Source organism: Liolophura sinensis, chromosome 13, assembly GCF_032854445.1.
Source record: "Liolophura sinensis isolate JHLJ2023 chromosome 13, CUHK_Ljap_v2, whole genome shotgun sequence".
In the NCBI taxonomy this organism is placed as follows: domain Eukaryota; kingdom Metazoa; phylum Mollusca; class Polyplacophora; order Chitonida; family Chitonidae; genus Liolophura; species Liolophura sinensis.
The window spans coordinates 9,971,778-9,999,650 of record NC_088307.1 but is presented as its reverse complement, the minus strand read 5'-3'; the positions used below and the strand labels follow the sequence as shown (position 1 = coordinate 9,999,650).

Here is a 27,873-nt window from a genome sequence, read left to right as displayed (position 1 = left end):
GGGGCGGCTTACTTGCCTTCGGCATAAAGTCATCTCATTGAAGCAGCACTAGATAGAAGAGAGGTGGAAATCCGTCTTGCAACAAGGAGGCACATTACATGCACTCTAATTACTCCTTTATCGTCAAATGACTGAAAAATTGTTAAGTACGATGTTAAACCCCAAGCACTCACTCACTCACTGCTCAAGGTGGCCTTGGTGACAAGCCGTGAATGACAGTCTTGTTAAGTGACTTTCCAAAGTTTCCAGAGTTAATTAACTTTCCAAAGGATAGTGGTTCTTCCCTGGGCACTTGCACTCCTTAGGTTGCATTCACCACATATTGCAATTCAGATTTCTCTTAACTTTTCGCAAACGACTTTGTGTATAAGTTAAAGCATCATATAAAGGTGCATTGATTTATTAGGAAATTTACGAAAACGTGATTTACAAAGTTCTGTGAAGGTGGGCACCGTTTCTTCAACCTATAAAATTGGGTGGAAAATTCTTGAGTAAGGCATTAAAAAATCAAGGAAATAATTCTACATTAAATCCAGTTCTTCGTATTTCAAGTTTGAGCTGGGTAGGAGGTTCTTTTGAAGTACATGTGCTTTGGTGATGTTGTGATTTTACCCAGCTCTGCCTAGTTCCATTAACACATGAATTTGACCGCTATCCGTTACGGATGTAGGAGTGAGTGAGTGCTTGAGGTTTAACGTTGTACTTAACAATTTTTCAGACATATGATGATGAAGGAATCCTTAAAAGTGCACGTAATGTGCCTCCTTGTTGCAGGACGGACGTCCACCCCTCATTTATCTAGTGCTGCTTCACTGAGATGGCTATACCTAATGCAAGTAAGCTGCTTCAGCCGAGCCATTATACTGATACGGGTCAACCAGTCGTTGCACTAACCCTTTAATGCTGAATGCCAAGCAAGGAAGTTACAACTTTCTCTTTTAAAGTCTTGGGTGTGACTCGACCCAGGATTGACCCTGGATCTACCACTCCTGAGGGGGACGGTCTATGGATAGAGGACATCAACCAAATAAATAGGTCAGGAAAGTTGAACATCACATGGTCATTACAGATTATAATCTTGAAGGGACGGAGCATTGGTAAGAGGTTTTGGAGTCATTGCGCTGTGCTGGCACGACCACCACATGGTCATGAGAATATACATTTCCCGAAGAGCACACAAATGCACACGTCTATAGGCCTCTCTGACCTGTCCGTATCTCTGTGACATCACGTCGTCACAACCGCTCTGACCGCAAATGGAACGAAAAGTAATTTTGTCACGAGAAGGGGTTTCGAGACACATGGCACCCAAGATCCACCAAAACAAAGACTGACAGCACATTTCAAAGTGTTAGTCCAATCAAATCCTTAGAAAGTAACTTAGCCACTCCCCTATCATAATTGTGGTACACTACAATGTACATTACTACTCCAACATGCCTCAGTCTTGTGATAAATTAGATAAATACTTTTTAAGTTCCATTTGAAAGCAACGACAGGTCTAGGTAAACAGTATTTTTCAAGCAACTTTAAGGCTTATGTTATGAATTACAAGAGCTTGGAAGCCCAAGCTCAGACAAGGAAAGGTTGGTGTGCTGTCTTACAGTAAAGACTCGTGTACAAACTTTAAACTTCTTAGAGCACAACCTTTCATATGTAGCTGTGTTCAAATTTTTGACTTCAATCTTTAAGACATTTGATGAATATGAGCCCAGGTCTATGATAAAGCTATAGAGACAAGACGATGCTCAAACAGAACTGTTTATTCTCTAACATGAGGCAAAAATGTAGAACATATGTAGGCAGATACATGTCCCAGTTATAACAGCAATAAGAACAAAAATCTGAATCCCAGTTTTGAAAACTGACACTAAAATAAGATAAATATCATGGAACAACCTTTGGGAAATGACTGAACATCTGGTCACAAAAATCAATATTTATTATCACAGAAATAGATAGAATTGTGTAGAAATAATATAACATTTTAAAGAAACAACACAATCTTTCAATGACCTGCTATGTCATGTTACATGAAGTTAAAATGGAATGGAATTTATTTAAGCTATCTACAACAAAGCCAGTAGGAATTTTTCCTTCTCGTCAGATGATAAATGGGCAAATTCCAAGTATTTGCTTAAAAACCCAACAAGGTCACCCAATTATAATTTGTGCTATTTTAATCTGGTACATGCGTCTGTTTCAATTACTTGTTCTCCTGTGATCACTGGGAAAAGGTGAATGTCTACTTCAGTCATGTGTCAGTACGAGTATCACTGGCTTAAACAAATGCTTTAATCACTTGCGAAAGTGAATGTCTGTTTCAATCGCCTGTACAAGTGAGAGTTGGATCACTTTGCCAGGTATGGGATGTTCGTTTCAATCAGTTGTCAAAACTACTATTTGCAACTGCATGATATGAAATTTTATCAATGAAATAAATATAATGTGAAGTGAAGGTATCTTATGGCTTATTACAATACCTCTCACATTCAAAAAAACATCTTTCTAAATCGTTAATACTGATTCGGGTACACATAATAGTGTTGAACATTGATAAGAACAAATATATCGCAACTATTAACCTAAAAACACAACAGCCACTAAGACAACAACAACAACAACAAAAAACAATGGCAAAAGTAATGCCTTTCTAATGCGTGTGACCTTTGACTGTTTTTGACCCAAATTTTTACCCTTTTATATTTAATGACTAATCATCAAAAAGAAAATCATAAGCACCATGTATTATTCAAAACTGTACTCCTCGCAGTGTATGCACCACTCTTTGTTCACTTTACATCACTGCCACCGCTAGCAAAATGTGTACACAAATCCTGAACAACCCCAAGGTCACTGGGGTCACAGTGTAAGATGAGGCAGGGATTGAGGTCAGAAAACTCTCAACATTTGTTTCCATTATAATAGTTCACATACATGCATTTTTTAAATATAAACTATGCAAAACATAACTGTAACCAACACATGAAACAATTTTACTTTAATGTTTTACTGAACAAGCCTACGTGCGCTGCACAAGCTTCAAAGGCCAAGTCGGGGGCCTCTGTGGCTCTGTTGGTTAGCGCGCTAGCGCAGCATAATGACCCAAGAGCCTCTCACCCATGCGGTCGCTGTGAGTTCAAGTCCAGCTCATGCTGGCTTCCTCTCCGGCCGTAAGTGGGAAGGTGTGTCTGCAACCTGCGGATGGTCATGGGTTTCCCCTGGGCTCTGTCCGGTTTCCACCCACCATAATGCTGGCCGCCGTCGTATAAGTGAAATATTCTTGAGTACGGCGTAAAACACCAATCAAATAAATAAATAAATAAATCAAAGGCCAAGTCTGTCCAGTGGTGGCAGTGATGTGGACTGTAGAGATCGGCACCTGCGCTGTGAGGAGTATGATTCAAACATACTTTGCCAGGAATTTTGTTACATGATCAGCAGAGTGATCTCCCTTTACGCTATTGCAATGTTGTGTTCACTTGAGTGCATACCTTGGGTATGTGCCGGAAAAATGGAAAGCTAATTAATTCAGAACAATACAAAAAAAATAAATATTAATACATACCTAAAATGTGTAAAAACTGACGTATTTTAGATGTATCTTCCACATAATCACTTTAAATTCTTTTCGTTATGTATGTTGACATTTTTCATACAAGATTTTGTAGAACATATGTTCAAATGGAGGCCAGGCCGACTTCTACTTCCTTGGTACACCGTAAAAACACCACACAGGAGCTGTCATTTAAAAGCCAGAAATTGAGTACAGTAGCAAACTATATCCTACTAATTAACATGGGCCAATCAAATAATGCACAGCTCAAGTGAAAGGGAGCACAAAGAATAATACTCTATGACTTGGCATGAACCTTGCAGCTGTTACAATTTTTTTTTTCTCTCTGAATTTATTTCATTTATTTATCTGAGTGGTGTTTTCGCCATACTCTAGAATATTTGGCTTATGCAACAGCAGCCATCATTATGGTGGGAGGATCTTCTAAATGTAAATCCCATATTGCAGTGAGTCACAGCCTTATTGCAGACTATTCGTAAATGTCTATTTATCAGCTCTGGCCATTATCTGGCTAATCTAATCTGCAATCTACCCCCAGGATTCTCATAACCCTTATTTTTCTTTTGCCACAACCATGTTTAAATTAATATTAAACAGTAAAGGCATATCATTGTGAAGTAAAAATAACCGATAGCCTTGTAACAGATGAGTTTTCCAACAGCATTTGTCTCCCCTTGTCGGTGCAGGGTAGCAGATATATTATTAAGAACACATCACAGACTGGCCAAACAGAACAACTCAGGCTGACTTTCACAATTAAAGTTTGTCTTAAAACTGCTGCATGTAACCCAAAATTCTGTAAAAATGCACTTTTTCCAGAAGAACCATACAGGCATTAAAATGATATTTTTGATGTCAATACTTCAGTTTTTTGGCAAAGAAATAAACTCCATAAAAATTACTAAATGGCACAATAAGGTGAACAAGTCAGTTGGAATCCAGCTAAATGCGTCACCTGAAAAATGTTAAATGCTATGTGAAATACAGTGCCTTTCTTTGCCTTCTTCTCCAGCTTTTCAGATGCCAGTGTTTAACCAACAGTGCTTGAATCTTTTCAGATGTTAAAACAGTAAAAAGGTGCTTTTCTTATACCTGAATACATTTCTACAAACTTAACCAGGTACTTTCTTATCCATTAAATATTCCAAATGTTACCATTACAGCCCAAATGTAACATAAAGCATGTGCTACACACACTGATTTCAATTTAAAGAGAAATTATTGGACAAGATTCAACCAATCATCTTCTGACTTTCCCGTTTATCTCCCCTTGTTTGAGTAAATTGTCTGCCAGTTCAGATATCACATTCCACGCGTAACTGATGTCTTTGGAAGCTGTCCTTCTGGCACACACAGCAAAGCGCAGGAAATACGTCTCATGGACCTTTGATGGCACGATATGGATTCTTCCGTCGTCATTGACTTTCTTCAGCAGTATTTCATTCAGCTCATTTGTACCCTGTATCCCAAAACAAATAGCAAAAACAAACGCATTTGACTGATGTATCTCAAACTAAAACATATAGTTTATATTCAAATTAAGAGCTCAATACAACCTTTTAAAAGAAACTTAAGCTTTTTTGTCTTTCTGAAATTGGCTAGAAAAACGCCTCACGTTACATATAGATTAATTTGCATGCCACAATTGTGGCAGAAAAGTGGTATTCAACTAACATGAAACTGCCCAATGAGCAACATGGACTGCTTCTTGTAACAGTGCCACCATGAAAATCTGGGGAATCTGGAAATTTCCTAACCTCAACCGGGATTGAACTCTAGACTCATATACCTGTCAGCAGCTCTGTGTCGAATGCCTTACCACTGCTTTCCATAATTACGGAGTGAAGTTTTATTATGCTGCATAAATTCCAGTTTTCTCCAAGACATTATAACACTTCAGCTGGTGTTACACTGTAACTGTGACTTTTGGTAACAAAGAATGGTGTACATTTACAGAAATACGCAAACATCTACACATAAAAATAACAATATCTTCATTTAACTACAGGTAACTCAGTCAATTTATAATGAAACTGTTTTTATTCAAGGATATTCTGAGGGCTTTATTTTGTGCTGACTCACAAAATTACATCTTTTGTGAAGCCCTGAAATTGACCAATCCAACCAATGTAGTTTTGTCAGGAAAATCTAATTATAAAGGTGCATTTGCTCTGAAAGTTGTTCTTTCATATGTGAAAAGGATGAGGAATTTAGGGTGGTATGGAAGATGGGTTACCCGTCAACCAACATCAAAGGGAACTCACCTTCAGGCGGAAGCATACCAGTCCCATGACGACTTTAGCGGTCAGTTCAAAGCGACAATCGTTCAGGACAAATGTCTCAAACTCATGTGCTAGAGCAACATCCTGGGGAGAAAGCAGAATGAGAAGAAATTCACTGTCACAATCATGAGTTAAATGTCAACAACTTTGAAACGTTTAATTTTTTAAATACCATTATGATGAGGTTTATAACCTCCTCTCTAATCTCAGATGTTTATCCAGCTCAGAATGTCTCAGTCATAATATTGTTTCGATGTAAAACAATGAATGTTTCTTGTATCATGAGCATGAACAGCCATAATCTTTACCACATGTCCCTACCCTTCAATATTATGACTTATACCTGCGTGTTGCACGGGTATAGGGCCTGATACTTTGTATAACAGATAAATATTTTCATGAGCTCCAAGGGTGAGTGGGTACATTCATCTTTGAGACAAAATATCAGGCCATATAGCGAATTTATCTCAATCAAGAGCATTACGGACAATGTTTCATGAATGAACAACTTGAATTGGTTTTCACAGATGTTTTACTGCTGTTCGGCAGAAACCTATGAGAAGGAGAGCACAGGGTCCACCTCAAGGCCTCCAATGAGCTTAGAGAAAATACTTGCCTTAGGTGAACTGCTCGTTTGTCATTTTCATTTCAATTGGCAACAGTGTGTAATTTAATTGTCTTGAAAATATGTCACAAGATATTTTCCCACAGCTCATTGTTGTTGGTAGCTGCTGAATTATTAGAACTCTTTTGAAAATGAAGGCATGAAAAGTTATTGACTTGTACATTTATTTGTTGACAAGTACATGAACAATATCCAATGTGTGAGGTTGTGCTCCAGTATTAAAATGGGAGAAAACACTCACAGCCACCCGTAGGTTTCTGGCAGACCTTTCCATGTGCGACTGGAGAGGAAGCCAGTATGAACTGGATTTGAACCCATAGCAATCTCCCCGGAGAGAATCTCCAGAGTAATTGAGCTACGTAAACACTGTTGATGGCAACCTCACACCCAACAGATAAGAGACAACCCATGTAACTGTATACAACAGATGAAATGTGGGTATTCAAACGAGTGACTCACTTTCCTGATATATTCCTGAAGCCCTTTCTGTCCGTACAGTCTCATGACAAACCAGAGCTTCAGCGAGCGGAAACGACGACCCAGGGGGATCTGCCAGTGCTGCGCACAAACAAACAAACACAATAAACAGCTACATTTTTTATTTACTTGGTATTCAATGATGTACTGATGAATTTTCACCCATACCATTACATGTACATTACTGAAGTCTGGTGTACCGATGGAGGAAACCGTAGTGTCCAGAGCAAAGCAAGCTTCTTGTGTAGTAATTGATAAATAACCAAACAAGTCCATACAAGGTGAATTGGAACAAGCACTCTTGGTCAGGATCAGTTTCTAGCTCAAAAAATAATATATATACTTAGTATAAAAGAAAAACCCTCATAAAATGTCTGAATAGAAATATGTTGAAAATCAAACACATTTTACAAACATTTCTATCAATGACATTTCCTTGTGGCATGAACAGATGTGAACAGCTGCCTCATGCCATTTTGACTACTGCTTTGCTTGGTCAGCGTAAGTGAAAGAGATTTATCTCCCCTGATTCTAGCTGACATGTGAGTTATCCCCCCTGGGTGGGACATAGGCTGAGACAAGGCATGTGTGCTTTAGTTTGAGATGTTAAAAAAAACCCACATTTCATTCATTTACATTGATGCAATGAAGAAACAGACTGTGACATTACATCTTCCTACTCGTCGAAAAGAAGACTTGTGAAAAACAAATATTACTAAAACGGCACGGTTCATTGGGTTTCACAAATATCATGTTTGACATGGTTCAGATAATCTGAAAGTAGCCATTTTGTTTATTATCTGTCATAGACTGTGCTATTAAATTACTTAGTTTTTCAAAAAGTTTATATGCATTTACCTTGCATCAAAACTTGCTTCTTTTATACGCCGAAATATATTCATTATACAACTCCATGAATATGAAGAAAAATAAAATGACCCCCCTCTATAAGGTAGAAATCAAGTGGGTTATTCATAATTAAGAATTTGTTTATAATCTCAAAAGTAGGCAAAAAGACAATTAATGCCCAGGAAGATAAGTAACATAAGTAACAGCTGAATGACTTGATCATTCTACATCACGTAGATTGCATGACTTACTCTGTAGTCTGGAACTTTGCCCTGGTTTTCGTGTTTCAGGTACAGAGGGTCCACATTGAAGGCTTCTGAAAGGAGACGGCTGTCCTTCACCCTGAAGACAACAACAACATGTCAGACAGTTCGTAACATGAACGATATCCCAGGAGTTTTCCGGGATCAAATGCAGTTTTCAAGGAAAGATTGTATGTAGGTTTCTAAAGAGGCTATACGAGAGATTTTCAAAAAGAAATTGATTTGCACACTTCCAGTCAAAGTTTTGCACCTTCCAGTCAAAGTTTTGCACACTTCCAGTTAAAGTTTTGCACAACTTCCAGTCAAAGTTTTGCACACTTCAAATAATGACCCTACCGGTACACAAAATATCTACCTTGTCTTTGCACCAGTTACTGTTCAAAATCAATAATAAAGTTCCTAAAATCTATTAAGTCACATCATATCTTTTTCAAATTTTATAACTATATTTTAATACTATAATATAAATAGTTAATGTACAAGTCTTTTTGAGACGTTAGCTCTACGAATTCAGTTTTCTCACATATTGATAAAAAAAGATTGATAAACATGACAGACAATTCCTTCCATCCAAAATCTACATTTTCAAGGACTTTCAAGGTTTTTCAGGGAGTTTTTATTTTTCTCCAGAGCTTTGCAGTCCTTGAAACGGAATTCTGTTTTTCCAGGAAATTCAAAAACTGTGCAAAACCCTGGCAGAAATAACTAAATGTTGGTCAGCGAGCTATCGCGAAAAATCTAACAATTGTCCAAGCTAGGAAATAAGCTGGAGGACAGGTAAGAATCTGCTCTAAATTAAAAATAATATATAATAATAATAATAACATATTCCAGAGTCTCAACTATTAAGTCAAATGAAATGTTCAAAGTTTGTTCAAAATGGAAATTGAAAATCATCTTGGGAATACATACATGTACCAACGTTTCCAGTCAGAATTTCAACAAGAGTTTAGAACAAGCTTGTAACAATTATCTACAACTTTTAATCCTAGTTATCAAGTAGACCTACCATAATGCTGAGCAGTCAAAATTCACCAACAACCACTTGTGTGGGTTGAAGTTAAATGACATGGCGAACTGGAAAACAGAAATAAGAAATCAAAAGATTGAAAAAAAAAAAAAAAAAAAAAAAGGAGAAAAACTACACAAGTGGATACACAAAAATATGAATTATGATTTGGGGCCAGCGTGGCATTACAGATTGGAACAGTTGCACCTTGTTGAATATGTGGATGAACAAAAAGATAAAAGTCACAGCTGACTCATGTTCCGATGGCAGGAATTGTTAAGAAAAGACTTGCTGAATTATTTCAAACCATCCACAATTACCTCCTGACCACCAACAGAGTCAGCCATTAATACAAATGATGTTCGAAAAATGGTATTATACTTTACTTAATATGCTAGTATGCATTTATATACAGGTACATCTACTTATGTAGACAATAATATTTATTTAATCCAAACTAAGGTTTAACCATTTAATTTGAAATCGATTATAACTTTTTATTGCGAATATCTGTAAGGCTTAATCTTGTTGAGGAAAACCCCTCGTGGCCACTGGCTGTGGGCAATCCTTTATAAATAAATAAAGCATTAAATTAAATTAACTCATTGTGAATGGTGTATGGTTTACTGATTGCTTCCACAAAAGGCCAGCCGTTTATAAAGAAAGCAGTTTAAATAGCCACAAGGGACATTTATATTGTATATATTTACATGATTGATGTTGTATGCCACACTCAAGAATATTTCATTTATACAACAGCTGCCAGCAATCATGGCGATATGGTGGGAGGGAACATGGCAGAGCCCGGGGGGAAACCCACAACCATCCATAGGTTGCTGACAGACCTTCCCACATACGACTGGAGAGGAAGACAGCATGAGCTAGATTTGAACTCACAGTGACTCCTGAGTCTGCTACATCAGCACACAATATAGCATACAGTGTAAGAATAACACAAGGTAGCAAATACCTCCACGCCATCCAGCAATGGTCTAAACTCAGGACAGATAAACGCACTGCCAGCGTACGCAGCGTCTACATGCATCCAGATACCTTCCCTCTCACCTGAAAACAAAAAATCATACACCTAAAGTCATTTTGTTATTACACTGAAAAGTTTAATGGTTTTCTTGTAACAAGCATTTAGGCCTAGCCCCCCCCACCCTCCCACTCCTCCCCAACTCCCACCCCAGTCAATAGGGCTCTTTTTTTTAAAAAGGGTTGAAAAGTTTATATATTGCTGACAAAATTGTTTTGGAATACAAAATGAGGACACTGTGCACATTTTAAATGTGTCCACTACAAACTCTGAATTTTAGAAGCTACCCTTGCTTGCTTGTTCATTACACAAAAATTTTCAGTACAAAAGTCCAGCACCAGTAAATATAAGACCGTAAGTAAAAACAAAATTGAGGTATAAAATGCAGATAACATGCATTTCTTGAAAGTGTCTACTACAAATCTGTGAGTTTCAAAAGCTTACCTTGCTTATTATAAGAGTTGATTACAACTGTAGTGAAAATACATACTTTTTTCAAAAAGAATAAAATACAGACTGATTGAACTTTCTTAACACATGTACTCACATACAGGCCCTAACTCCAGGAGTCTGTCAAATGCACATGATGGGGTAGTTCCTAGAGTGGCGCACACCTGACAGGTAAATTACAGGTAACAGTGTTAAGGCAGATGTTATAATACGAATAATTTACTGTATAAAACTGTCCACTTTAACAGAACTTTGTCATACCAACATATTTTGGAAGTGACATGTCATAACGCTATATAAAGGCAATTTTTTTTGGACAATTACGCTAAAAGAAAAACAAAAAATGAGATATGAAGTTTTTGTGAAAGTGGATAGTGCTATAAGCAGATGTTACGGATATTAGACCTATCTTTTTCCTCATTTGTGATGAATCCGCTCATGTTTTGCCCTCAACTGAATTATGTCTTTCTCTGTCCTTGGCCTGGGTTTTGTCATCAAATGGCCTCTGCCACCCCTAGCTCTCCCCTCCCGCTCCAACCCAACCACCAGCACCCACATTTTTCTGGGGTTTAAGGGTTGAGGTGGTTATAGCATGGTACAATATTTATATCTCTGGTGTATAATTTAGCAAGATGTTTTCATGGGTTCCTCTACAAAGTGAAATAGTTGTTTCTATCCAGCGTTTTTGATAACGGACAGACGGAAAGATTACACAGCAATGTTCAAAGATATTCCTAACTCTTCCTAATACCTATATTCCTAAATTAATATTCCACAACAGTTTAATAGGGTACCTGTTTGCATGAAAAGGTGAGCTGAACCCAAGCTAGATTGATCATTGCTCTCTTCGTTACACAGGAGTATGACATTACGGTAATTTTTCCACCTTTTCGCATGTTGGCAAAGCGTTTATTTAAGCATATTCTAAAGGCCTTATTCTACACAGACTGATAATATTATACTTTCTGTGAAGCCCTGAAATTGGTCAATCCAAAAAATGTATTTTTGTCTCCAAAATCAAATCAAAAATATGCACAAATAGCACTGAAAGTTGCTTTTTCATAACTTAACAGGTTGAGGAACTAGGGTACAAAGTTTACCCACAAACTGTCATTGTAAAGGCAGGAATGCACACTGGACAACACAGCTAAGCTTCATATTATTTCAGGTGGGAAAGACCTGCTGTCCATCAGAGCACATCTCACAGGTTATCAGCTATAATATAATGAAAGGAGATAACAAAGGGAAATCAAAGTACACACTGACTCGTACATCGATCATAAGGTATTACAACACCCCTTCTCTTTTTCTTTTTTCTCGCGTTGTAATTAACTATATGATGATTATATGGGAAAGAGAGTACCCATACTTACGAAGAAAGGCACAAGTCCCTTAGCTCTGTCTTCCCGTACGGCACTCTCCAGTGTCTCTCCATGTAAACTGCCCTGCTCGTCACTCTTTAGCTTTCGGATCTTCACCAGGCCGATCATCCCAGCCCTCTCCACTGAGGAATGGGACTAGGAAAAAAAACATGAATATATGATTATCCTGCATCAAAATACTCTGCATTTCATTGGACAGCATCGGTCACAGGGGGTGTGTGTATATTCCTGTACCCTGCAGCTGATGTCACATGTCTTTAGACTAGGTTATCTCCCTTTGTTATATTATAGGTTGTGAAAGCAATGGTTACATCTTTGCAGTGATCTGTCTATACATCGGTCATTTGTGCTGAATTAAAGGGTCTTTGTAGGGATAAATCATTACATGGTCACTCAGTGATAGGATACAGAAATATATGGTGTCAATAACCTCATATTGGGCAAGGCTGATGCCTCACCATATATTTCCGTATCCTGTCACTGAGTAACCATGTAACTAATAATGCACATCTCCCAGGAACAAAAGGGAATACGCATCTCATTTTTTACAGCTTTAATCATGGGGTACAAATCTGCCAACCGTGTCATAGTACGCTACTTTATCACTTTTCGTCCATGGTCAGGTAAATCACCACATTTTATCATGGGCAGGTATATACAATAATGAAAATTATCCCCAAAACATAACTTTAATTCCATGACTTACCTTGAAAATCCTCTAAAATAAATATTTTAGTTAACAAAATTCATTGAGTATGGATAATACTAATATTACTTTATATATCTGCGCATGTTAAAATATACTGACTTGCCTTACCATAGCATAAAGTGACAACTTCGTGGAACAAAGGGATGTCACCTTGATGTTGTCACAACGAAAACCCCTCTATTATAAAGCTTACAATAATCAATAAAAATGCACAGGACCATTATATTTATTTATTTGTTTTTTTAATTGGTGTTTTACGCCGTACTCAAGAATATTTCACTTATACGACGGCGGCCAGCATTATGGTGGGAGGAAACCAGGCAGAGCCCGGGGGAAACCCACGACCGTCCGCAGGTTGCTGGATGACCTTCCCACTTACGACCGGAAAGGAAGCCAGAATGAGCTGGACTTGAACTCACAGCGACCACAACAGTGAGAGACTCCTGGGTCAATACGCTGTGCTAGCGCACTAACCAACTGCACCACGGAGGCCCCTGGACCATTATATTTCACTCTACAGTGAAGCACTTCTTCAAATACAATGACACCATAAAATAAAAAAAAACAATGAAACAAACAAGGGGTAAAACTCGTTTGAAGCGATGTCAGCTCTCTTTTTTCAGAGTGTTTTGCTTGACTAGTGATCACATTTAAGAACTCTAATTTCAGCAGTTGCATTTGAAGCCAAATTGTTTACAGACACACAGACGAAATGACCTAACATGTTGCCCATGACTAAGTTGCTCATTTTGCAAGATCTTGAGTGCTCTACTGATTTCCGAAAGGTGGTTTGTTTGGCAGGGAAGATGATATCCCAGCAAAAAAAATGTAACTTTCATTACCGAAAGTAACATTTTACAACATTTACTTAAATCTAAAAATGTTCTTTCTTGGTTGAAATTTTTGGTCATTACTGCATTACCACCAGAAAGGTAATGGAAAAAAAATCCATCTCACTATATTAAAGTATGCGGCTGATGTTATATACATTCCAACAGTTGTCTGCCCTTTACCTGGTCAGAGCAGTAGGCAACAAGCTTGGCGAGGCGCGATCCATCATCAATCCCTGGGTGACGATCCCTCAGCTGGTGGAGTGTGTGGGTGCGTGCTGACAGTAATGCCACAAGGGTGGCCTCGCTGGCTGTACCCTGAAACATGGATATAGGTGATTAGTGTGTGGGTTCGTGCTGACAGTAATGCTACAAGGGTGGCCTCGCTGGCTGTGCCCTGAAACATGGATATAGGTGATTAGTGTGTGGGTGCGTGCTGACAGTAATGCTACAAGGGTGGCCTCGCTGGCTGTGCCCTGAAACATGGATATAGGTGATTAGTGTGTGGGTGCGTGCTGACAGTAATGCTACAAGGGTGGCCTCGCTGGCTGTGCCCTGAAACATGGATATAGGTGATTAGTACATGGGTGCATGCTGACAGTAATGCTACAAGGGTGGCCTCGCTGGCTGTGCCCTGAAACATGGATATAGGTGATTAGTACATGGGTGCATGCTGACAGTAATGTTACAACGGTGGCCTCGCTGGCTGTGCCCTGAAACATGGATATAGGTGATTAGTGTGTGGGTACGTGCTGACAGTAATGCTCCAAGGGCTGTGCCCTGGAACATGGATATAGGTGATTAGTGTATGGGTGCGTGCTGACAGTGCACAGATACATGGATATACATGGGTAGAGTGTGGGTACATGTTGCCACTGCCCTGAAAATATACATGGGTAGTTTGTGAGTACATGCTGACAATAAAGTTGCCAGGGTGGCCTTACTGGGTTTTCCCTAAAACATGGATATACATGAGACTGGGTACTGCATGGGTACCTGCTGACTATGCCCTGAAACATGGATAGTGCGCATGAAAATGAATATCTAAGGTCATTCCTAAACTATACTGGCAGTGGTGTAACTTAACTTTTTAGGTTGCTTGCTCTCAGGGTAAGCTGACAATGAAAAGTGCTTGCCCAAACTCATTTTCACTTGCCATCCCACGACAAACTATATGTCTTACAATTTATTGCAAACATTAATATTAAAACTGTACTGGATTAAAAACAACAACTGTTTCAATCCACAATCGTATACTTTTATCTTGCATGTTATTGTCAGATTTGATTAAAAAAAAAGATAAAGTGACTTCAGGTTTGTGTTGTGCCATTCATTCATGTAAATTTTTGATGTATTCAATTATTAACCATCCACTGTAGTCCACTAAATTACTAATACATGGGTGCAAATCTTTCTGATTGGTGGAAGAATTCCAACAAATATACAATTTCTAAACCATGTAAGTAACATATTTACTGAAAGAAATTTGGAAATAATTAAATGTAATTATTTTATTTAATTATAAGCCAGAATCCACTCAAAGATTATGTGTGATTACACGGCTCATCTTTCAACTTGGCGCAACAATTCAAGCCCATTCTTCTTTCCAACCCTCATCAAACTGTCTTGAACATTTAGCGCTATCATATAATTTATTTTTATCTGTTGAAGACATAGCAGGGCTACTGGAATTTGTTTTCAACCAGTTGTTAGTCGAAAAACGCTTCACTGAATCTTCTTTGTTGCCATGTTAAGTACATGGCGACCAACCTCCACTGAATCTTCTTCATTGCCACGTTAAGTACGTGGCGACCAACCTCAACTGAATCTTCTTCATTGCCACGTTAGGTACGTGGCGACCAACCTCCACTGAATCTTCTTCATTGCCATGTTAAGTATGTGGCGACCAACCTCCACTGAATCTTCTGGTCGATGCACGGAGATAGCTACGCCTAAACACACTGATGATCACAAATACATCCGTGTGTGGGACAGGACACGCTGCCCAATGGGCAAAAGCCTTGTTCTGATTTCATCCACCCATCTGAAAGCTGTGCATGGCCAAAATGAAGTTTGTTATTTTACACAAATATTTTACTAGTGGAGTCGAAAGATTCAATCAAGCAAAAGATTGTCAACATATGCATTTCGGATCACAGATTATTTTTATGCTGACGCAAGTCACTTGCAATGGCGGGCAACCAAAAAACTCCATCGGGAAAGTTTAAAGTTACATCACTGATTGGGTATCATTTGACCCTATCAGAAAAATAGGGTAGGGTAACTACGAGATTCTTTATTATTTCCTGACTAATGAAAAAAGTGGGATGTTAAAGAAATATAGAGTAAGACTCTGTTTTTTTGTAGGATCAGTGAATACATTTTTAACAACGCCTAAGTTTAACAAGTTTTTACACACATTATTTTAGCCTGTAAGGATGGATAAAAATGTTTATAACTAGCTACATCACTTTGGCAAAAAATTTCCAAATTTCTTTTAAGTAATACTGCTGGCTGTTATCCTTTTGAACTATTTAGCAATATAACCTCAATACACGTGACATGTAACCACAACCATCCACACGTTGCTGGCAGACCTTCCCACGTACGGCCGGAGAGGATGCCAGCATGAGCTGGACTTGAACTCACAGCGACCGCATTGGTGAGAGGCTTTTGGGTCATTACGCTGCACTAGCACGCTAACCAACTGATCCACGGAGGCCCCCGTGACCGAGTGACGTGAAGTGAAATGAAGAAGTATGGATTATCACCAGTTCGGTAACACAGAAGCCACATGGTGACAAGAAGATGTTTAACTGAATGGAGAGTAAACGATTCAATCATCCACATAACTCTTCCAAAGACAACGCCACATAGTTTCACCTACTAAACTTCAGTTTCGGGTGTATTTCCTTGCACAGCTCCGCCCGCTCACCTGTATAACTCCGCCACCTGGCCCCCCTGAGGACGACAGGAACTCAGAGGGCAGGTTGAGAAGCTTCCCTAACCAGTCCATCATCACTACCTCCAGCTCTGTACATGCCGGACTGGCTGCCTGCAAAACAAACACTGATATTAACAGACTGTTTTAATAAAGGCTATTGTGCTGTGTTTGCAGAGATATGTGAATGTGTTTCTAATAGCCCAAGTGAACATGCTTGTAATAGTCCATGTGCATGTGCTTGTAATAACCCATGTGAACGTGCTTGTAACAGTCCATGTGAACGTGCTTGTAAAAGCCCATGTGAACGTACTTGCAACAGTCCATGTGAATGTGCTTGTAATAGCCCATGTGAATGTGCCTACAACAGTCCATGTGAAATTGCTTGTAATAGCCCATGTGAATGTGCTTACAACAGTCCATGTGAATGTGCTTGTAATATCCCATGTGAATGTGCTTACAACAGTCCATGTGAATGTGCTTGCAATAGTCTATGTGAATGTGCTTGCAATAGTCCATGTGAATGTGCTTGCAACAGTCCATGTGAATGTGCTTGCAATAGTCCATGTGAATGTGCTTGCAACAGTCCATGTGAATGTGCTTCTAACAGCCCATGTGAACATGCTTGTAATAGCCCATGTGAATGTGCTTGCAATAGTCTATGTGAATGTGCTTGCAATAGTCCATGTGAATGTGCTTGCAATAGTCCATGTGAATGTGCTTGCAACAGTCCATGTGAATGTGCTTGCAATAGTCCATGTGAATGTGCTTGCAACAGTCCATGTGAATGTGCTTCTAACAGCCCATATGAACATGCTTGTAATAGTCCATGTGAATGTGCTTGTAATAACCCATGTGAACGTGCTTGTAACAGTCCATGTGAACGTGCTTGTAAAAGCCCACGTGAACGTGCTTGTAACAGTCCATGTGAATGTGCTTGCAATAGACGATGTGAATGTGCTTGCAATAACCCATGTGAATGCAGTTGCAATAGTCATGTAAATGTGATTGCAATAGTCCATGTGAACATGCTTGCAATAGTCCATGTGAACATGCTTGCAATAGTCCATGTGAACGTGCTTGCAATAATCCATGTGAACATGCTTATAACAGTCCATGTGAAAGCTTTCACTACCATATTTCCATAGTACATGAACTGACGACAACATGTGCCTGTATGATTCTGCCAATCTGTCACTGCAACTAGGTAACAATCTTTGTTCTGTGCAATTACAAACAGAACCATGCTTTTGCTCTACACTAATGCTTGCCCTAAACAGTCATGCAGAATCCATGGAAACACTCCAGATGAGTGATCACGAACCCAATATATCTGCGCAAGCATACTCTCAAGCATACAAGCATTCGGTATGGTACATTTTTACAGTTCTGTATCTAGAAAAAGTGGATCCTAAATTGTGACATTGTGATTACACATAGATTTTTTTTTTTTTTGTACAAAATGCCACTCAAAATGATGCTTTCTAAAAAGTTTGCGAATGAAAAAAATTTGTATGAAAGCTTAACTTTTTATTTGTAAGCATATTGTTGTTCAACTTATTTATTTATTTCATTGATGTTTTATGCCATAAAGGGAAACCCATGACCAGACTGCTGGCATGTCTTCCCAAGTAAAACCTTAGAGGAAGTCAGCATTAGCTGGACTTAACTCAGAACAGCAGCACTGGGGGGAAGCTCCTGGGTCATTGAGCTGTACTAACAGACGAACCACTGCACCACAGAGGCCCCTTTTCAATTTAATTGCTAGTTTCAATACACCTTTATCAGTTTGGGGCATTTTCCATAAATAAAGTGGCACTAGATAAAAGAGTGGTGGAAATCCGTCCTGCAAGGAATGGAGGCACATTACATGATCTCTAAGGATTTCTTCGTCATCACATGACTGAAAAATTGTTAACTCTCACATTAAACCCCAATCACTCACTCACTCACTCTTATTACAGCAGGCTGATAAGTTGGTGAAAAATGACACGATATAATAGATGGATTACTGTTCAGATGTAGAGGTTTAAACATACATCTGTTAAAAAATCAACTCACCCAAGAAAATCCTATACAGCCGATGGCGTCAGAGAGAATGTCAGCACAAATGGCGGGGTAGGAGTTACTGGTGGGGAAATACGCATGAAAATGGGGACTGTGCCAGTGGGTGACCTGAAAATATGCAAGTTGTTCACTTCAGTATATCACTGATCAAGTGAGCTTAATGGTATCACTGTAGAGAAATACATACATAACACTGAATTCATGAGGTCTTCGATTCAACTCCAGCTCCCTTTAGTGCCTTTAACGTTCACCTCACAAGATTTAGGATGTGAATGCTTTCCTTGGGACGGGATCCCTCCATGACTCTACTGAGCACAGTTTGTATTTACATAAACAAATCAGTGTGCGCTTAAATATCATTTGTCATCCTAAAAAGGGGGACATATCACATGATCAGCCAAAAAGCAATCAATCACCAGTACATGCGCATGCAGATCATTTTTTTCCTCTTCTTACAGACTTTTTGTTTTGAAACATGAATTGCGTTAAGGGTTGAAATTACATTTAAATTTTCGGGCCAATTTCAAAATTAATTTTCCGGACCAATTGCCCCAGGAGCTGCCGACAGAAAACTTCATATGCCCATGGGCAATTATGACAGCTAAAACCACTCGATCTGAAGAGATTAACCGTGGCTGGGACACATGATCGTCTGCTAATTTTGACGTTTGTGCATACTCATTGTTTATCTGCAGTCTGCTTTTAATTTATTTGAATGATTGGTGTTTTAAGCTGTACTCAAGAATATTTCACATACACGATGGAGGTCAGCATTAACCATCCGCAAGTTGCTGGAAGATCATCCCTGTGTGGCCATAGAGGAAGTCAGCATGATCTGGACTTGAACTCACAGCGACCTTAACCACTCCAGCCGTGCTGCCTGGTTTTGTAAGCTGATATTAAGTTTCTCACCCCAGGCATGATGACTGACTCCACATCTCCCATCACCTGTTCCCACCTGTCCGGGACGAGAGGCGCCTCATCAGGGATCTGCTCTCTCAGGTAACCAGGCTTAACATCAGGAAAAACGCGCCTGTTCTCTGTGGTCTCCAGGTAGTCAGCCACATAGTCAATCATCTCCTTGCCACGTCTTCGAAACTCTGCGGCGTCCATGGTGTACACCTGGAATTGTGGGTAGAACAGGGGAAGTCATTAATGCAAAACATACAATTTTTTATTGCTGTACTTTACCTGAAGTTTCTATGCAAACATGCAACTTTCAGAAGCACACGAAGGACTAAAATTACACATTTAATGCCAGAATTTAAGGTTTTCTGATAAGAAATCAATGATAAGAAACATCACAATCAATGATAAGAAGCATCACAAAAGAAACTTTTGGATGCATGGCCTTACAAGGTGGATGAATCAATCAGAATTTAGCAAAATGTCTCATTTGAAAAATGCTAAACTTTAGGAGAAATGCAGTATATTTATATATGTACTTTCAACAAAGAAACATCTGGGATCTTGTGGTATTATGCTTTTAATATTTGTATACACAACCTGAGCTCAATACATGCAGTAGTTTTGGAGATATTGGGTACCACCCATAAAATCTACTCTAATATTCCAATACACAAAAGGCAAAGTCATAAATTTTTGCTTAAATTTAAGGTAATTAATATGCACATACATGAAGGGCATTAACAATGAAACTTTGCCTCGTATAATAACCTGAGCTTAATAAAGTTCTTCTTAAAATACCACCCTTTACACTTGACTTAATACTGTTTTAGCCCAGTAATTGGATTCATTTATTTGACTGGTGTTTTACGCTGTACTCATGAATATTTCACTTATACAACTGCAGTTGGAATTATGGTGGGAGGAAAACAGACAGAGCCAGTGGGAAACCTACGACTATGAGCAAGTTTCTGCCAAATCTTCCCAAGTACGACCAGGGACAAAACCAACATGAGCTTGATTTGAACTCACAGCGTCTTTGTGCTGTGGTTGCATGCTGACCACTCAGCCATGGAGAACCGCGCTGTAACTGAACGCAAACGTTTAATAAGAAAAAGAATAATAACTTTCTTTAACGCAGGTGTTACGGTCATCGACACAAATGAAGAATCAGTCAGACTGGGCTGACTAAGGAAGCAAAATGCATGTACACTCTTGATAAACCTAAGCTACGCTGGTTGTAAAACAAACAAGTCAGGTAATACAATTAATTCAGTCGGCAAATTAATCACATATTCATGAAAATACTATTCACAGGGGAAAAATTAAAATGAATTCCATCTAAAAATGTATAAGTGATACACAACACTAATTACATGTGACAAGTATGACCGTTGTTCCCAATGTAACACTTTTCGCATTTTGCTGTCACTGTTTATTTATTTATTTGATTGGTGTTTTACGCCGTACTCAAGAATATTTCACTTATAAAGACAGCGGCCAGCATTATGGTGGGCGGAAACCGGGCAGAGCCCGGGGGAAACCCACAACCATCCACAGGTTGCTGACAGACCTGCTGTCACTGTTTAGCAGCATTCTGCGCTGCAAACATGACACTCGTCCATTTCAGTGCCATATGTACACATAGCCTTCTGTTGGTCTCGTCTACAAATCTACAGTGCTGTCCTGAAGCATGGATTTGGTTGTGAGACGATAAATTAAGTGTATTCTGCTTTTCAGTTTTCAGGATTCTTAATTATTATTATGTCAAAGAGAGATGTAGAAAATTAACAGTTGTGACATTCTTCATATGGAAGAGCAACTTTCAATGTGATTAATGCACCTTTTCACCATGAATTATGCGACAAATCTACATTGATTGTGTCGGCCAATTTCATCGCTTCACAAAAAGTACAGTTTTATCAGTCTGCGCAGAAAAATGCCCTCAGCGTATGTTTGAATGAATATCTTTCAAAAACGTGAAAAGGCTGAAGAATTACAGTACAACAAAGGATCATACATAATTCCAATAAACATAAATTAGCACAATCAGCTTGATCTTATAAAGTTATAATTCAGCCTGTTGGGTTAAATTATCTTTACATTTGCACTCACTAAGCACTGCAACAAGACAACAATGCTAAACAGCATAGTCCCAGATTATCTGAAGACATGCACTTGCTGCTAGCTTTGATAACAATGCAGGCGATCAGACATGATGGCTTAGTGCACCATGCTTTGGTGTATTCCTGGCCGAGTTCTAACTGGGTGTGAAGCAAAGATCACCTTGTTTGATCATGGTGATCATCGTATTTCAAATTCATGTATCTCGAAATTTCCCAAAAGGTCCAAAGCCAACAGATTTTTGGTCAAATATTTATTAATGTTTTTAAAATTTATTTATAGTCATAAAGAAGAACTATGACTTATCAATATTCATCCAATTACCAGAAACCACACACATATAGATAATCTATAAATATGGCCTCTACTACATGTAAACGCCATCTTTTTGGATGGAAATAAATCATAAAAGAGTTTCGTTACTACTACCCTAATACTCTTTTAAGCACACCTGGTGTGCTCTTTTTAGCCAGCATACACATAACTGTTGCCGGAATATTTAGTTTCCTGTTTTTTTCACATGGTTAGTCCATCTAATCAACAATATATTCATATCTTTACTATTTCCAAAAACTGGGACAGAAATGTAATTCTTTTCTATCAAAACTATAAACATCAGTCCTAAAAATCAGAAGAGCTAGGAGATTTGCTTCCTTTATTTAACTGAAAAATCAGTAATTACTGGATCAGTCGTTCTCAAAGAACAATTGTCCTGTTGGCCAGTCATATATTTTGTAGTTCATTTTGCTTGCTATCAAACTTCCATACATGTGATTTAAGACATGTTGGCTATGTTACTAAAATACACATCTCAAATCTATTAAATCGGTCTTACCTAATGTGCAAGAACAAAATGTCTGGTTCGTTGGACAGGGCGGGATAAAATGTCAGCTGTTTCCTAGGAAATCACAATATTCCAAACGTCTCAAGCCTGGGTAGAAAGAGTTTCAATCGGTTTAAACACGGGCCTGATATCTGATGACGGTTGGCTTGATTAAAGCAGCCCAATGGTGATCCCAGAGTCCAGTTATTCCTGATCCTATCACAGATGGGATTTGCGTACACTGTGGGAAAGAAAACAGGAGGACGGGTGAAGGAAAGGTCAACCATTTATTCACACAGGTAAAACACTGATAATGGCAGCTTCGTCAGACATATAGGTACAAAACTTGCCAAGGCCAAATACAGCTCTCTAATTCTGCCACTCTTCTAGTTGTCTATTTTGGGTCAAAACATTTTCAGATATTACAAAACTTGAACCTAAAGCTTTAAGATTATCTCAAAATTCAAAAAGTGTTCTGAGTTCCTAAGGTATATGCACATGACCGAGGTGTACTTTGGGTACACCTCATCTATACCTCACACTCAGGTGTACACCTCAAGTTATATACTATGGGTACACCTCATCTATACCTCACACTGAGGTGTACACCTCAAGTTATATACTATGGGTACACCTTATCTATACCTCACACTGAGGTGTACACCTCAAGTTATATACTATGGGTACACCTCATCTATACCTCACACTGAGGTGAACACCTCAAGTTATATACTATGGGTACACCTCATCTATACCTCGCACTGAGATGTACACCTCAAGTTATATACTATGGGTACACCTTATCTATACCTTACACTGAGGTGTGCACCTCAAGTTATATACTATGGGTACACCTCATCTATACCTCACACTCAGGTGTACACCTCAAGTTATATACTATGGGTACACCTTATCTATACCTTACACTGAGGTGTACACCTCAAGTTATATACTATGGGTACACCTCATCTATACCTCACACTCAGGTGTACACCTCAAGTTATATACTATGGGTACACCTCATCTATACCTCACACTGAGATGTACACCTCAAGTTATATACTATGGGTACACCTTATCTATACCTCACACTGAGGTGTACACCTCAAGTTATATACTATGGGTACACCTTATCTATACCTTACACTGAGGTGTACACCTCGAGTTATATACTGAATTATACAGGTAAAATATAATGTATACTCATACAACTTCATATTTTCAGTGCATATAATGATAGGGGCTTCTTAAATTTAGAGGGGGACTCTCTTAAATTTATCAGGCAATATTCCCATAATATGGTCTTTCTTGAGGTTTGCTGTAATTTGAGCCCCTGTAAAAGGTATCAAAATGTCCCTGCAACTGATCCTGAATACATTAAGAAATGTCCACATCAGTGGAAAATTTGTATACGGACTACAGCCCTGAAAATTGAACAATCCAACCAATACAGATTACCCTATTCCTTCCAATTTTTGGGACACCTGGTCTACTCTTTTTAGCCAGTATCCATGTAACTGTATCAGGGTTATTGAGTTTCTTTTTCTCACATGTTTAGACCATCTAATGAACAACATACTCATATTTTTACTTCCTGAAAAAGCTGGGAAAGAAATGTAATATTCTGCTTTCAGCACTACTAATATCTGTCCTGAAAATCAGACGAATTAAGGTGTCTCCAAAATCTGATGGAAAAGATTCCTAAAGTGCACTTAAAGTTGCTTTTCCATATGTTTACATGCAAAACCACTGAGGAAGTAGGTAATTTTCTTTGCTGCTCAGCTTCCATTCTACAGGATATATTTCAGACAATATGTCAGTCTATACAGTAACACAAATTTATAGCAATTAAACTGATGGCAGACAGAATCATGCAATGCCTTACAAACATTCGGTTGGTTCACTTTCTGTCAGGTCTTCTGTCTCACTGGGATTATTTTATCTTTTTGAGGAACTCGAGCTGCGAGTTCAATTTATTTACTGATGTTTTACGTCACACTCAAGAATATTTCACTTACGGAACGGTAGCAAGATTTATGGGGGGAGGTAAGGCGGCAGATACATGTACCTAGAACTTCCCTTCAAAGTATCATAAACAAAATAATAGAACATCCCAGAAACCTGGTTGGCAAGAGTCTATGACATTTCAACTCAGTCAAATTCGTTAGTTCAGTTTAGCTTTGATAAATTATATTCGCCCTATTTCATTACGTAGCACTGTTAGAAAAGAGAAGTAAGTGTAGCCAGTCTGTCAATGCATCTTGAGACAAAAACGTGCAGCCACAAATTTATGATGTTTGCCAGTGCCCAGAACTTAAAATTGTCTATTTTGGACGAATTTTCAGGTCAAATACGTTGCTTGCTTTTGAAAATGCATATATAAAAAATAATTCACTTAGTTTGATTTGTTATTGATTCGAATGGAATTTTACACCAAGAATATTTCACTTAAACAACAACTGTCAGCATTATGGTTGAGGAAACTGAGCAGAGCCCAGGGAAAACCCATGACCACCCCCTGGTTTCCAGACCATTTTGTTTGAAGATATAATTTTCGCAAACAAAACTTCCAAAATCCATTGCAATAAGATTTAAGAGTACTGACAACAATTTTTGTAAAATTTAGAGAGCACTAAAATTGGCCAATAAAAGCAAACCTGACCTGATTGCTCAGGTATACACCTATTTCTTCTCATTTTTAGGACAGATATATGTAATGCTGAAAGAAAAGGATTACATTTCTCTCAGTTTTGGGGGGGAGAGTAAAGATACAAATATGTTGGTCTTTAGATGTACTAACCATATGAAAAAAACAAAACTAAATATTCCTGTGACATTACATGTACATTGTTTAAAAAAGAGCAGATCAGTTTCCCAAAAATTAGAAGAATTAGAGTGTATGTACATTTCTTGACAGCTACCACATTGTAGATACGTGGCGCGACAATAAACAAGCAAATTAAGAAAATACATACCTTTGACTATTTAATTCCTGTATGGTTCCGTTCGGAGATGCTTGTGTATTGCCAGTAGAATTAAGGTCCAGTCTGAGACGATAGTCAGCACAACCCAGAATCCTGAGAAATTTTTGTGACAGATTTAACAAACACTGTCTGCAGTCTGCCAAAAGGTAAGCCTTACAGTTGGACCAGACGCTCTAATCATTGATCAGATGACAATAGACTTGTCTCGTCCACCTGGTGGTTAGACTGATGATGATAAAGCTCAGCTGGACTGTTCGCTAATAAGCTGTTAATCTGTGGTCACCCTGGGGTAGGGTAAGAATAGAGGAATCAAGGAGGTGCTAAGTAGACCTGAACAATACTACATAGACCACACCTCATTAGCCTGCCTGAACAACTGAACTGACATTAGATCTCTGGTTCAGAAAATACCACTGTTACATCTGGGGCACTGCGCGTCTATATGACCCTCGGAGCAGTGATGGAGCGAAAATCTCAACCAGAATTCCTCAACTGTACAATCCCCGAGTTGATGGACGAGATGGAAACCTGACGTACAGGCTTTGATGTGACTGCTTTTATCGTTAAACACGAGGAATCGGTTGGCGGCAAAAAGTCAATAAATCGTAGTGGCAATAACGGCGATCAATACACTTTATTATTCATTACCTAGCTTGTTTGACATCATTAGTTCACGGTTATCAGCGACAGATCACTTGTTTCACAGATAGGCATGGGGGTGAGGGCTTGCTGTGGAGTGGGGGGGGGATGGGGGAGGGGGAGGGGGGGGAGATGTAGATTGATCTGCGAACAGTTGGTGGTTCCTTCATGAATAAATATAACCATCCCATCGTCTCCATCACTGTGAGGGGACTCATAAACACACAGCATTCCATTGCAAGAATCTTCTTTCCGATTTCTCATCCCGAATTCCATTCCGTAGAGCCTAATTACACACACATAAAAATATTCAGAAAAGCAAAATCTGACAACAATCTTTCATTTTAGCTGCCATCTACCTGAAAAGTTGGTAAAAAAAAAAACAACTATCAAAACCCCAGATACTTGTAAGATAGAAAGCTGAGAAATTTTCAAAAACTTATAGCTATACAGAGGAAGAAATCAGCATTACCTCAATTCCACACCATGTCAAACAGAAAATTCACTATATAACAGCATGAAAAGATATTACAATTTTTGCTCTACCAGCCAATATATGTTTCCTTGCTTTTGAGATTGACCTACATGATCATTAATTTTGATCGCCCAGGACTAATTTCCTCATTTTTCCCGATTCTGAGAGTTTTGTTGAGATTAGAAAAGTGTTCTGAGGTTTGCTTGGCACATGGGATGACATTTTACTGGAAAAATTTCGCACCGAAAATAGTATTGTGTGACATTTATTTGTCTCTAAAAATGGTCTTTTGTTGTCGAAATTTTAGGTTATTTAAGGTTAGTCAGTTTAAAACTTCCACCTCTAACGTTAAATGTACGTCTTGATATGGGTCAAAGGTCATGTGCTGGCTATTAAAATCAGTTCATCTAAAACTAAACTTGTAAGCTATTATTATTATTACTTAAAGTTAAATTTCATTATTAATACATAAATAATACCAAAATATAAGAACACTTTCTTAATATTACTGAAATGATTTCGACACTTTGGACTTTGGACAGGGGATTATGCGTGTGCACAACATCATTGTTATCAATGCTAGTTTTGATGCCTCTGCATGGTTTCTAGTAATGATGACAATAACAGCGTGAAGTACTCGACAGCCATCCCACGCAATGTGTATTTACAGAATCAGTATTGATTGGTTCAGACTGAGTTCTGATTTCTGTACATAATCCTTGGGAGACAAAAGTAAATAGCCGACCGGCTGCAACCGTATTGATCGGCAATTATAAACTCTAGTGTGATTGGATAAAACAAAATTAGACTCATGAATACCGTCTATAACGACTGAGCTGTTCCATGACAGCGAAATCACAAAAGTCCATTTGCGCAGGAAGTCCCACGGAAGATTGGAGCCGGGTTGTGAGGGAGGGGGGTAAGCACAGAATGGAAACTGTAGAAATCTTACTCCTCACTAATAGCGTTTAAAGCTTCACTAAAGCCAGCCATATTGCTGTATTGATTTTTCCCCAGCTTTCATGTAACATGGACTCACTAGTCATTCAAGGACACAAAAAAAACTCTACTTTCAGCAGACCATGAGGCTCTAGAGGATGGTATGCACAAAAATTCACTAGTAAATTCATTCCACATGCTCATTTTTTATTTTCAAATTAAAAATCAGTTTTTTGCCTGGCTTTAAACGAAACCTTGAGCCAATGTTCTTCATTCCAAAAAATTTCCTCACACTGTTAAAATGGTGTCACTGAAATTCTTTGACCTTTTCGCACATTTGCAAGGTGTTTATTCAAGCATATGCTAAAAGTATTACTCTATGCAAACTGATAAAATTACATTTTGTTGTGAAGCTCTGAAACTGGCCAAGCCAACCAATGTAGTTTTGTCTTCCAAATCAAACCAAAAATGTGCATAAATTAC

The 27,873-nt window shown here is 38.5% G+C and overlaps 1 protein-coding gene across 1 annotated transcript; it reads right to left on the bottom strand.

The window, feature by feature from the left end:
• Positions 1-4,467: 4,467 nt before the first annotated feature.
• LOC135480143 (aromatic-L-amino-acid decarboxylase-like) lies at positions 4,468-26,024 on the bottom strand. The gene is made up of 14 exons (XM_064759908.1): positions 25,329-26,024; positions 22,366-22,594; positions 19,413-19,622; positions 18,495-18,608; positions 16,428-16,547; positions 13,676-13,810; positions 11,945-12,088; positions 10,669-10,735; positions 10,053-10,147; positions 9,083-9,150; positions 8,062-8,152; positions 6,944-7,042; positions 5,842-5,943; positions 4,468-5,036 (listed from the first exon to the last, which is right to left on the bottom strand). The coding sequence occupies exons 3-14, from the start codon at positions 19,611-19,613 to the stop codon at positions 4,818-4,820; spliced, it is 1,455 nt and encodes a 484-aa protein (XP_064615978.1). The 5' UTR covers positions 19,614-19,622; positions 22,366-22,594; positions 25,329-26,024; the 3' UTR covers positions 4,468-4,817.
• Between the last annotated feature and the right edge of the window lie 1,849 nt (positions 26,025-27,873).

What these genes read in the sequence shown, in the direction of transcription:
- LOC135480143 (XM_064759908.1), bottom strand. Translation starts at nt 19,613, where the DNA reads ATGGACGCCGCAGAGTTTCGAAGACGTGGCAAGGAGATGATTGACTAT. An exon ending in AGTCAGTCATCATGCCTGGG is followed by an intron (nt 18,609 to 19,412) that starts GTGAGAAACTTA and finishes GCATATTTTCAG; the next exon opens with GTCACCCACTGGCACAGTCC. An exon ending in GCAAAGTTCCAGACTACAGA is followed by an intron (nt 7,043 to 8,061) that starts GTAAGTCATGCA and finishes GTTTGTGCGCAG; the next exon opens with CACTGGCAGATCCCCCTGGG.